This window comes from Crocodylus siamensis, chromosome 2 (assembly GCF_052110815.1).
Source record: "Crocodylus siamensis isolate JL-2025a chromosome 2, ASM5211081v1, whole genome shotgun sequence".
Taxonomy (NCBI): Eukaryota; Metazoa; Chordata; order Crocodylia; family Crocodylidae; genus Crocodylus; species Crocodylus siamensis.
This window is the reverse complement of record NC_143396.1, coordinates 193,872,149-193,885,019: the sequence shown is the minus strand read 5'-3', so window position 1 is coordinate 193,885,019 and position 12,871 is coordinate 193,872,149. Positions and strand designations below refer to the sequence as shown.

The following is a 12,871-nucleotide window of genomic DNA, read 5'->3' as shown; positions in this document are numbered from 1 at the left end:
AATCCTACCTGCGTTTCCAGTTCTGTAACTTCCAAATTTAACTTATTCAGGTGCTTGTTGACAAAAGTGATGAGAGTCTGAAACATGAGAACAGGTTAGTTAGGGCATAGAGCAGTAGTTCTAACTTTTCCGGTAATAGTTTGTTAATTTAAATTAGCAATTCATGCAATATTCATTGCTCCTAGATTTAGTAGATTTCTAAAAGAGAAACATAACTGACAAGCCCATCAAGCAAATAATGAAAACATAGTTATAAATACACTGATTTCTCATCAAAGTGTCATAGTCAAGAGTTGTGTTATGCTTAAAACTGACAGAAGCTGAAATACTTGAGGTAAGATCACTGGCTAATCCTTTTGGCTTTAGTGAAGCTATGCTAGTTTTGACCAGCTGAAGAGTTTTACATAATACACAGTTCTATGGCAAATTTATTTACAGTGGAGACTTCTGTATGTTTCTCTTGGTCTGTTTCAAGGAAAAATACTGATTAAAAACAATAAATATACCATTGACAATAATCACATTCTTTTTCAGTGCAGTTTTAGTTTTATCATGTTACATATGTCAATGTGTTCTTTAATACACCAGGAAAACACTTTCTAACCTTTTTCACAACATTAAGCTTGTCTGGAGCATGGTCAAATAATGTGTCAAAAGCATCCCGTTCTGAAAAAATATTCAAAGAGGTTAATACAACAAGCAACAGTTAGTTATCCAACTGCACAGTGGACATGTCTACATGTTCATTAATGTGCTGTAGTTGGCACTACTGCACATTAACACAAATTAACACTTTTTAAGCAATGATAATACACAGTAGACTAAATCTATGGTGCAATAGCACGGTTGTTGCCATCTGTGCTAATGCACTGTAGAATTAGTCTTCTGTGCATTAAGCATCTCGTGTAGACATGCCCAGTAAAGAATAATTAAGGAATATAAATCTTAAGGACAAAAGCATCTTCAAAATCTGCAGCCAGGGGAGCTAAAGCCCGGGGCCAGCACCTGTGCTGTCCCCAGCAATATAAAAAGCTGCCCTGTCCTGGCCCCATCAGTACAAAAAGCTGACCTGGCAAGTAGCTTCAGGGCTACTTCCTCTCAGGAGCTTCTGGGGCGCCACCAATTGGTACCTGGGGACACTACCCCTTGTGCCAGCTAGACTGCTGAAGCAGCCCTGAGAGCTCCCTGCACCCTTTACCCACTGCAGCAGTCTGGCAGTGGGGGCTGCTGCCTGGCTATGACCTGCTGCGCACCTCTGGGCCAGCTGCCAGTGGGCTGTGGCTGCAGAGTTGGCCTTTGTGAGGCACTACTGTCATGTGTACCCCCTATCTGGCCATCTGGGCAGCTATCACCCAGAAGATGTTCTGGGTGTAGTGGCCTGCTTTGAACTGTCAAAGCATGTCCTCCTGGCCCCAACTGGCCAGGAGATCAGCCACAGCCAGCTGGGTCCAAGGTGCCAGCTCTGAGCAGGCAGGATCCTGCCACTGGCCTCCCTAGCAGGAATTCTGGTGTTCCCTGTTGGAAAACTGAAAAATCCCTGATAAAGTAATCCCGAAGTCACTCTGTAAAATACCCCAAAATCCATGTTTCTCCACCATTAAAACAAAAGACCAATACATACATATATATATATATATATATATATATAGAGAGAGAGAGAGAGAGAGAGAGAGAGAGAGAGAGATATCAGTTGGACAATGTTTTATTGATATATCTACAGTGTTAAAGAAATTTGGAAGACTGCCAGTGTCTCCATCATAATAATAAACTGAATTCTAAATACATTTTATGAATTCATGAATATATATTTTGCTGTCCCCCACAGGGGCTATGGCCCCCTACAGGGGTTACAGCCCCCCAACAGGGGCTACACCCCTCCCCTACAGAGGTTATGGCCTCCCTTGCAGGGCCCACATGTCCTGCCCCACCCCTGCTTGCTTCCCCAGCCCCCTGGTTTGCTGCCCTGCCTGGCCCCATCCCCCCCCAACTCCTGCAGCCTCCCTGATGGCTTCCACACCCAGCCGCAGCCCCCCCAATAGCTGCCATCCCCCACTTGCACCCCCAGGCCCCCATGGCTGCCCTCCCCTGCACCCTCCCGCACTTTAAAAAAAAAAAAAAAAAAGCCTCTATTTACTGAGCAGAGGCTGGGGGTGCTCTTGGCAGAGCCCCCCCCCCTTTCTCCGGGCAACACAGGGAAGTGGGGGGCATAGGGCTCTGCATCTGTCTTTGCACTGTGCGGTCAGGGCCCCAGTGACCGACGGCAGCTCAAACTGCTGGTATGTGCCAGGGTTTGGGTCTTTTGGGGTTTCTCCCCCCCAGTGCTGGGTTGCAGGGGGCAGAGATGGGGGGCTCGGGACTGAAGGGGGGCCAAGCAGGGAATGGATTGTGGGGCTGGGGGAGCAGGTGGGGCCGGCAGGGGTCCCCCCCATGATTCCCCTCCCCTTCTCTAGCCCCCCGACCCCTTACTTTCTGGCAGTGGAGGCCAGGGCCAGCTCCCTGCTGCTGGCATGCTGCCTGCCCTTATGGGCAGGCAGCATGCTTCAGCACCAGGGCGAGGACTAACCATAGAGACACTCTGGCAGCCAAAGCATTTCTATGGAGGGCCCAGCCTCCAGTTGCCTCAGGGCACAGTCTGGCACTGTGCCCTGCCCTGCTTTTTTCTGCGTGGATTTTTTTGACCCCTGGATATCCAGCAAGTTTGCAGTGCGGGGAACATTTTCTTGTCCCTGCACGTGCCTCTTGCAGCTTTTCAAAGGGGTTCGTCTGGACGTGCGGGCAAATGCGGGCTTGTCTGAACGTGCCCTAAGAGGCCACCATGTCCTACATTCTGACTGAAATAAGCGTGACCTCTCAAGGAACAGGACAAATAGCCATCCCACCTGGAATAGGAAGACTCCAATAATAATGCACCCAGTGTAATTGCAGTGGCAGAGAATGATCCCATAGAGAGTTCCATTTATTCTGTTTGAACAGAAAAAGCTAAAGCAAACATCAAATATTCTCGGGCGGGGTGGGGTAGGGGGAATGCAGAGAGTCCCACTGACTTCAATTCTGGACTTTGGATGGACTAAGACTCTACTTGGAGTAATTAAGGTGGGGCAACCAGGGCAGTTGCCTGGGAACCAATTTGGGTGGCCAGTGGGGGAAACAGGTGCCTCTACAGCTGCACAGTTAGACCAGCCACATAGCAGCAACTGGAAGTTTCCTCTGCCCCTGTGTGTGGCACCTGCTCTGGGCACCCGGTAGCATCATTATGCTGTTCTGAATAAAGTAGCACAGTATAACCCAAAATACCACACCCCTATGACTACAGTTTTTTTGAGTTAGCTGTAAATGAACAATGTAAACCTCATGAAGAAGAGCAAACACTATCACCGCAGTGATATTAAAAGGGACAAACCCAGCTTAATATCAATCCCTGTCAGCTAAGAAAGACCAAGTCTTTGTATTGCAAAAGGATAGGAGCATAGTAACAAATTATGCAGAAGATATGACAGTTTGATCATGACGTATCATTGCATCAGTGGAAGTTTGTGACTATTACTACTTTCATACTAATGTTCTGTGTTGAAATCACCCAACATCTCTAAGATCAGGACATTTGCTGCCAACTTGTACTAAAGATGGCAAGACTGATGTCAAAGTTTTTTTTTCTTTTGTTAACTGCCACCCCAATCTGTCAGCTATATATTTTATATATTAACCAAGACAGCTGCAAATCCTGAGCTTATTTACAGTCTGAATGAAATGACCACCTGCAGCAGAATTAACTAAAGTAGATTTTGGCAGCCTCAAGAAAATGATAGCAATCAAACAAAACTTACCATGCCTTCCTGAAAATGCCCTATAGTAAAAAGCAAAACATAATTATATGTAACTTATTTAGTTTACTGCATGGCTTGCTTTAAGCTGAATAACAGAACTGCATATTGGCCAGATGCTCAATTTTGTATAAATGGGTACAGATCAATTGAATTAAATGGGGGTCCTTCAATTTACTACAACTGAGGATCTGGCTCATAGTATCTTGATCAACTAATATTACAGGTACTGGCTTCAGTAACATATCATGTTAATGCCATACTGCAGACTTCCTGTCGTGGAATCTGCACGCTTCTTATGATTGGAAAGAAAGGCTTGTGTGTGTTTATTTAAAGGACTCTTTTCCCAGTGCCTAGATTAGGCGATTACAGATGGTAGTGTCTTGTTCCATTTGATCCTTCATATAATTATCACACTTGAATAAACCCACAAGGATTAATGATGAGTCATTAGCCCAAACTCTTTCCACTGTCTTTGAAAGTAGGATTTACTATTTTCTTACTGTTGTCATTTACTCTTCTCCAAGTCCAATGGCTGATGAAATAATAGGAACATTCTTTTCTTTTCTGAAAGGCCTTAATTCTTTATCACATAACCCCTATCAGGTAGAAGAGTGAGACATGCCTGTTCTTAAGAATTCTCTCAAGCCAATCTGAAGGCAATTTTCTATTTCAAGTATCTGAAACAGTATGCAATATTGGTGCCTTCAAATGTTCAATCTTGACATAAATTTGCTATCCCTTTCCTTTGGTCCTAGTCTTTTGGAGTTTTGTAGTTCTTTTGCTACTGGTAAGTCCAATTCCTTGTTTCCTCACTCCTTTTGGTAATGTTACATTTTTAGAGGCATGTTTGAAACCCTTGTAAAGGCTAAACTATAATCACTGGCTGATGTCTGATCCCTCCTGGAACCCCAATAATGAAATCTAAATATCAGCAAATGGTTGAATTTCTCAGACACATCTGTGTTCAATTACTGAACTGTTGGCAGCAGTGGTGTTGACATACTCAGTGTTACTAGTTATTTCCTCTTGGATCTGTCGGGACTGGAGGATTCCTTCTCGTTTCTGGAAAAAAAAATAGGGATTATTTTTTTAGTAGAGCTTCATGTTTAAGATACTGAAAGAAAGCCTATCATCAGAAAAGAAGCACGAAAATAAAGTGTTTTTTTTCAAACTGGCTTTCTAATATTATACCCACTTGTACAAATTCCTTATAATTTTGTCTAGACAGTTTGCCTGTACAACAATAATAGACTTGAGACACCACCTATAGTAGGATATATTTCTTCCTTCTCCATCCTCCCCTTCTCCCCGCCACACACTATTCAAGGGCTTCAATTCAACTCAGCACTTGAAATGCTTAAATGCAAGAGAAGGAGGTTTACTGAAGAGATGTGCAGGTTTGAGCCCTGTTTTCAATAGGCAGTGTGGGCAGATGGTACCCACATCAACCATTTTTTGTAAGCCCTCCTTCCCATTCACATTGTTTTTTCTGCCATGCTCTTGTGCTCTCTCTCCACCTCCTCCTCCTTTTTTCTTTATAAATTTCATCTTTTCATGTTTGGCTCCTCTGTGCTTTAAGGGCTGTATGTGTTCAAGAAGAAAATGTAAAGTAGAGACAAATTTAGATTGGTTTTGAACCAAACTCCCCCAAATTCTACGTTACTCTTTCTACAGACTCCATATAGAGTTTCTATAGACTCCATGTTTTATTGAGCAGGCTCTTATACAGGAAACCCATTGCATATGATTATTAGTGGACATTACTAAGGAGCTACATACCTAGCTCTGAGTCTAATAGCAGACAGTATAAGTTTTCTGGGAAAGGATGGGGCTGAAGAGACTGAGGCTGCTTCACTTACACTGACCACAGCCATTGGCCTTTGTGTCTATATCACATGTATGTTTTGCCTTAATCAGCACTCTTTTTTCTAATTTTATTCACTCATTGTAGCTATGTTTTGTAATCCAGAAAGAAAAAAATAGGCCAAGCATCAATAGTATATAGTCTAGACACCATGAATTATTTACTGTACTCCCCATCACACAAGGCAGTATGCATATGCAAGGCAGTAAGAAGATAACTTTATGCTGGTCCTAAATTTACTTACTTACTCCCTAAATGAAAGCGTACAGAGAAAAACGTGATGAAACACTGGTTATTCCTCTATGCATGAAGTGTAGTTGTCATGTGGCTAGTTAGCAATGAGATAGGAGCACCTGTGAAACAGGGATGTTGTTACTTCCTCCCTTGCAGAGAAGAGATTCATCCCTCTCAGTGCACAGTCCTCCTGCTTAGACCCCATGTTGAGTTGAAGATTTGATCCAGTTGGATTACATTACTATTAACTAACCTTACTACAATATGTGTGAGATCAAATTTCGTTTACAGGAGAAAGTAATAAAAGCTCTTCCTTTGAGTTGCTTCAAGACAACTGAAGTCAAACCACAAGACTGGCTGGCTGATTGGCTCTTCATACAAAAACAGCTGAAACACATTTATCTATCTATCTATCCAAAGTGTTTCAACTGCATATATATATATATGCGTGTCACGGGATGGGGTCCTCAAGGATGGCCGTGTTACCCCTAGGGACCCTTGACCGTGCCAATTCAGCCTGATGGGCACCCTCTATTATCGCCCACCACATCTTGATGTATTTATAACATAGGGAAGCTGTCTTCACGTCCCATTGGACACAGTCCTGATGTATTTCCCTGAACCCTGTGGGTTCCTGGACACCTTGTGGGTCCCATTTCAAAAATAGATGTCACGGGACACTCCAGCCTTATGGGCTATATGCGTGGCTCCAACCGCCCCTTTATCACACCCCAAGCCTTGCAGATGTCATTGACATTGTCCGGTCTAGGCCTTGCTGTGATTTGCCCACCTTGTCCTCCCTGGGTTCTTTGCAGCCCTGTCTCTGCACCTCTCTGGAGCCGGGGTCTGGGCACCCCAAGTGCCATGCCCTCTCTGGCGCCAAGGCCCCCACTGCAGTGGGCCCCCAATGAGGCCTCCTCCTTCTCCATACAGCCTCACCCAAACCACCAGTGTTATACAACAGCAAACAAGACATAAGCCCCTGCGCTATAACATAATACAAGAGATCAGGGCGTGCTCTGCCCCTTTAGAAGAATCAGATTCTGCCTCTGGCACCAAGTGTCTAGTAGGCAAGGGTACCTGTGGAGCTCATAGACTCCCCTTAGCCCTAGGTGCAGCCTGCCAGGCAGTTGCAGCATCACTAGGCACTTCCTCCCTGAAGGCTCCTTCCCCTCTGGCTACTAGTGGGGAACTGCCTTCCGTAGCTCCAGCCTGGGGTTTATATAGGCCCGCGGCCCTGCCCCTTCTGGTCAACTGACCAAGTACAGCTGCAGGCTAATTTGCTCTCTAGCCTGTTGCCCTGGTAACTTGCACCTGGGCTTCTGCTTGTCTCTATGGGCTCTCCCCAGGTAGTTTCTGCTCTTCTAGGAGCAGACACCTTAGTGCCCTGTGACAATATGTAAAGGTTGTAATATTTGGTTGAATACAACAATTGTATGTAGTTAAAACTTCCTTTAACTACCTGAAGGGTTGTTCCAAAGAGGATGGAGCTAGACTGTTCTCAGTGGTAGCAGATGACAGAATAAGAAGCAATGGTCTCAAGTTGCAGCAAGGGAAGCTTAGGTTGGATTTTAGGAAAAACTCTCTCACTAGGAGGGTGGTGAAGCACTGGAATGGGTTTCTTAGAGAGGTGGTGGGATCTCCATCCTTGGTGGTTTTTAAGGTCCAGCTTGACAGAGCCCTGGCTGGAATGATCTAGTTGGGGCTGGTCCTGCTTTGAGCAGGGGGTTGGACTAGATGACCCCCTGAGATCCCTTCCAACCCTAGTTTTCTATGATTCTATAAGAACTTCTACGCATTAAAAGCACACACACATTTGGGTGACTTTCATAAAAGTCTCAAGAAAAAGGAGGATAGCTGCTGAGACAGCTTGTGCACTGCTTAAATGACTGAAAAACTGCATTATTTTGAGCTGAACCATGACCTCAAACTGTTGCCTAGATAAGGGCCTACACTGCCCCAGGAACTGGGAAGGTACTAGATTGTAACAGAGAGCCACAACTGGGTTCTTCCCCTCTGACCCAGGGCAGAAGGAAACTTTTTTTTTGCCAGAACTGTTCATTTCTCCTCCTGCACTGGATCAGAGATGCTGCTAATATATTATGGAGCCAAGGCTTCACCCACTCGCTGCCCCTGAGGGAGAATAATAGCACAGCAGTGGCAATTGTTCTCCCCATTGCGTAGGCAGTGGTGATGCAGGGGAATAATGAGGCCCCTTATATACCATTGCATGTGTGCGGGTGAGCAAGTCTTAAGAGGTGACCAAATGACACTGTCTGGTGCTGTTAAAGAACAAATACTTCACTAACTGGAAAATTCCTGTTAATATTAATGGGAGTTCTGTACCTAAGTCCCTCATTCTTTGATAGGAAAACAGGCACCATGCTTTGTTCTAGTCCAGTGATTTTCAAGCTTTTTGGCTGCATAACCCCTTTACTAGTAAAATAGTGCTGCTTATACCCCTTGCACCCAATGCGTTTCTGCATGTTCAGCTTCTGATCAGTTAACATGTGGCAATCCCACTACAGTACTTATAGTCTGCTGACCAATCAGAAGGTCCACTGACATTATTAAATTTTGACTGCATACCCCTTGGCAAAACACTGCACATTGCAGGGGTACATTACTCCAGTTTGAAAACCACTGCTCCAGTCTATTGCTAGGCATTTCACCAATAACATTAATGACATTTCCACACTGTCCAAATACACCACGCATCAACTTGACATTTCACTTCACATTGGTCCACCTACATGTTGTGTTTCATAGAGTATTTTCCTTTGCTTTTGACTTGCAATGAACGAGTAGCATGGAAGTCCCAGATGCAGCAGTTGGAGAATGGACCTCTAAAAAACTAATATAAGCATTTTCAACACTTTCAAATGCTTCATGTAGCATTTCTTCTGTCAATAGCTGGCAAAGTACCTTTTCATTGTGTGGGTTGTTTTAAGATAGGTGGGGAATAATAAATATCCCCAAAAATAAAAATAAATACTAATAGAAATTTGGAGTTACTCATTCCAAACTGTATGTCAAATAAATATGTTCAAAAACCCACCCAATCCTCATGTTCTACTTTATCACCATTCAGAGTGTCCAATACAAGTTCCATTGGACAAGGAAAAACATCCAACTGTACCAAAACACTGAATTTTGACTTATGTCTCTAGATGGATATTACACTTAAGCAGAGCTCATTGAGAGTAGTAATTCACATTCTGCAGGAAAGTTGGACATTTTGCGCCTTTTTTATTTCAAAGTGGATTGAAAATCTGAAATTCTAAACAGTCTTCTTGTAAATCTTCATTTGGAATAAAAATGGTTTATTTACATAGTGTTGAAATGTTTTGTTTTGACTTATACCAATGAGTTTCATTGCAACTTTTTATTAGAACACAGTGTATATTTTATTGGCTCTTGTATTATTAATATTTTGTACTATTTTGCTACTTCACTAATATTGCATTTTATATAAAGTTCTAGACTAAATGAATAAAAATGCTTTAACATGTTTTGACTTTTTCCCCATAAACATTTTTCTTCACACAAAAATGCTTAGAATTTTCAGCAAAATGCTTAGAAACTTTTTTCTATGGAAAACTGAAATAACAGACAATTGCCTGTTATAGAAAAATGTGAGTCATTATACAAATGTGATTGGTGTTATTACTAGTAAAATATTATATACTGGTATTTCTTAAATATTATTTATTGCGGAAATAAAGGGCAAAAGAAAACCATAGGGTATTTAGAACAAAGGAAATAAAGTATTGATTAACAAATTTCTATTGGGGGAAGATGAGCGTTCACTCTCATGACAATGGAAGACAGTAATTTTACAGTACTTCTAGGCCTTTTCAGTAACATCTGTAAGCATGCATTTCAGTTTATGAAAACACGAACTGATCACAGATTCCTCTCTGTCATTGAAGGCATTGGACATTACTGAATTAAAACCAATATCTTGAATAGGGTATGTCTGAAAGTGAATATGGTTTTGCTCTGTGTTTTTTTTCTCTTTGCCTCCCTGGCAGCCTTTCTCTGACTGTGAGCCCAATGCTACAATCTACACTAACATAAAACTTCCACTAAGTAAGAGAACTTTATGCTCTGAAAACACCATTGGCTTCAGTAGAGTTATTCTTGATTGATAAAAGTGTATTAAAAAAGGGGCAAATTGAGACTACTGACTTGAAGAGTTTTGTCTAAGCAGACTCAATATAGAGGAACGTATGGTCCAACTCCTTATATATATATACATTTTTTTTTCTTTCCTGTCCTCCCTAGATCCTTTGCCATGGGACATGATTGCTGCATTTCTGATTTCTTAGGCTGTCTTCATTAGTGTTTTGAGAGAAATGTTGATTATTAATATTTTAAAGCCCACGTCAAGAAGATAAGTTGCTTGATTGAAAGTTGCTTTCCTCTTAAGTCTTACATTCATCACTGCAAACTAACAACAAGTCACTTTCATCCTCCCAAGTGGAATTCTATCACCAACGAGTTGGATAAAAGTTTTTTAGAAATGCATCTGCCAGAACTTCCCCTTAAGATTTCCAGTTCAGAAACTTGTCTGATATATGAATGGGGTTTTAAAAACAAACAGCTCATTTTTTTAGATCTGAAGGGAGTCCAAGTAATAATTTCTTGTAACAGACATTACAGGAAGACACCAGTAAACGAAATAAATATATAAAAAAGGTAAGGACTACTATGCCACAAAAAATAAAGGTAGAGCTGGTATGTAGAGAGAAAGTAAATTAAATGGGAATGGCAAAACATGGCAAGTGCAAATCAAACTGAATCTAGTAAGACAAATGACAGACAGAGTAACCTGGGAAACTGAGGCAGATGAGACTCTAATAGGGAGCATGATTGGCACAAAAGATCAAATTAATGGTCTTATGAGGGTGACAAAATTATGATTAGACTAGATTAGTGTGTATAAGGCTGAAAAGGAATATTTATTCACCTAACATGAATTTGAATTTAATAAATGATGACAATTCATCACTCACTACAAAAGCAGATTTGAATATCTACGCAGTCTAGTGAGATGACCATCAAAAATGGGAAAAATATTAACTTTAGAGATCACACTGTGTGATTTATATACAAATGCATTCCAACAATAATAAAGTTTAATACATTTTTAATGTCATAGTCTGGCTACTATGCAATCAAAATAAGATATTCAGAGCCACAACTCAGTCTGGGAAAATACTTGTTCTTCTGCCTTTCACTTGTGAAGCACGGTGAGCCAACACGGCATAAATACGTTTTACGTTTATTACTCAAGAAATTCATCAATCAACTTCAGCACTCTCACTAGCTGAGTTACACCTATCTTACCTGGACAACGACGACTTGAATAGACACATGATCTGGAAGTCTGATTGGTGCCCGAAAATATTGTGATAACGCAACCAAAAGATGAAGTATTGCTACAAGACTCTTTGCATGAACAGCTGAAAAAGACATTAAAAGCACAAGTTACATAAGGCAAAGCAGCATAGGCAAATATTTCATTTTGCTTGCAAGGATTCATGGGCATATGGGATACATTTCCCTTGGTACCTGGACCCACAGATGGGTGCTTTCAGGGTACCTTTCTTTCAACTGCCTTCCATAAATAGGAGGTAGTAGGAATGCAATACTCAACTATACTCCTGAAGACCAAGGTTAGATTTTGCATTATGTGTGGAAGCCATTGGCCTGGGAAGTTGGAAATCTAAACCTGATTTAAAAGCCAGATTTCAAGTACAGCAGCTCAAACTGCTGTCTATGCACTCCCCTTCATCCTCTTTATTTGAGTATGGATTTATGGACTATCAGAAAGATATTTTTGTATTCATAACATGCACTTTATTCATTTTTAAGTGTCACAATGTCTGTAGGATGATAAACGAGCCTATTTTGGCTGAAGCATTGAGCAATAACTTACCAAACTCAATGAGTCAAACATTCCTCATGAACTTGTTACAGTTATTCTTGTTATTTTAGTTTCTTCTCAGCAGGTTTCATATGGGTAGTTAACACTAAGAAGACTTACAAGATATCAAAAGACTTTAGGAAACCTTTAATCAAGTATCAAACTGCTGGCCTCAGAATAGAATCTTATTTTTAACTCTTAGTACTTCCTTTCTTCTTCTTATTGCTTGCATCCAGATTTACAGCGCATTCATTTACTTCCCTTTGGTAGTGCTCTAATGTGATGGTTGACAGCTACAATACAATGTTGCATGTTTTTCCATACATGAAGTAACCAATAACTACTAAGTTATTTCACATGTAATGTTGTAAGTGATTCCCTGAAATGTTCTCTTTCATCATTTCCAATGCAATTTTCAACTGTGCAGTGGACCTCTCTGTATCGGCCCCATAACTTTCCACAGTCTACAACACTGGCATGGTTGGGGGAGAAGGGGGGGAGGGACTGTTGTTCAGGAAGGACATGCTCTGGGACAGTTGTATAAAGAAGCCTGCCCCACACCTATTTTTACAACAGCTGGCTCTGGCAGCTGCTGTCAATCTCCTACTTTCACACTAAAAATTTGGGAAACACATGTAACACATTAAAACAAAGACAAATTAGAATTTTAAGTTAAATCACAGGGCCCTCTACATGCCTTGCATCCTGCTGTGTAGCTGAGAATGGAAGAAAATGATGGTGAAAATAACATGATGGGGCCACATGAAGGGGAAAAGCTATGGGGAAGAACTATGCTTAAAGTTCATCCTGCCTCATCATAGTTACATCTCTCCCTTCCACATGGGACATGTGATGAAAGATACTGTGGCTCAGGATGGAGAGAGAAGACAGGAAACAGCTGCTATAAACATACTGGGCAAGATTTTCAAAAGCAGTTGGTGATTTTGGGTGCCCAACTTGAGACAGCTTGATGAAACCTGTTTTTCAAAACTACTGAGTTTCCACCTTCAGAAAATC

General features: G+C 41.7%; 1 protein-coding gene across 4 annotated transcripts in view; it reads right to left on the bottom strand.

The window, feature by feature from the left end:
• The window catches only part of PARVA (parvin alpha), a 114,984-nt gene that overhangs the window by 13,673 nt on the left and 88,440 nt on the right, over window positions 1–12,871 (bottom strand). For all 4 annotated transcript variants that reach the window (XM_090032712.1, XM_090032716.1, XM_090032713.1 and 1 more), the window contains 5 exons: window positions 11,275–11,390; window positions 4,828–4,886; window positions 3,825–3,844; window positions 605–666; window positions 9–77 (listed from right to left, as the gene is read on the bottom strand). In XM_090032712.1, coding sequence (XP_089888838.1) covers window positions 9–77; window positions 605–666; window positions 3,825–3,844; window positions 4,828–4,886; window positions 11,275–11,390 — 326 coding nt within the window. The remainder of the gene's footprint in view (window positions 1–8; window positions 78–604; window positions 667–3,824; window positions 3,845–4,827; window positions 4,887–11,274; window positions 11,391–12,871) is intronic.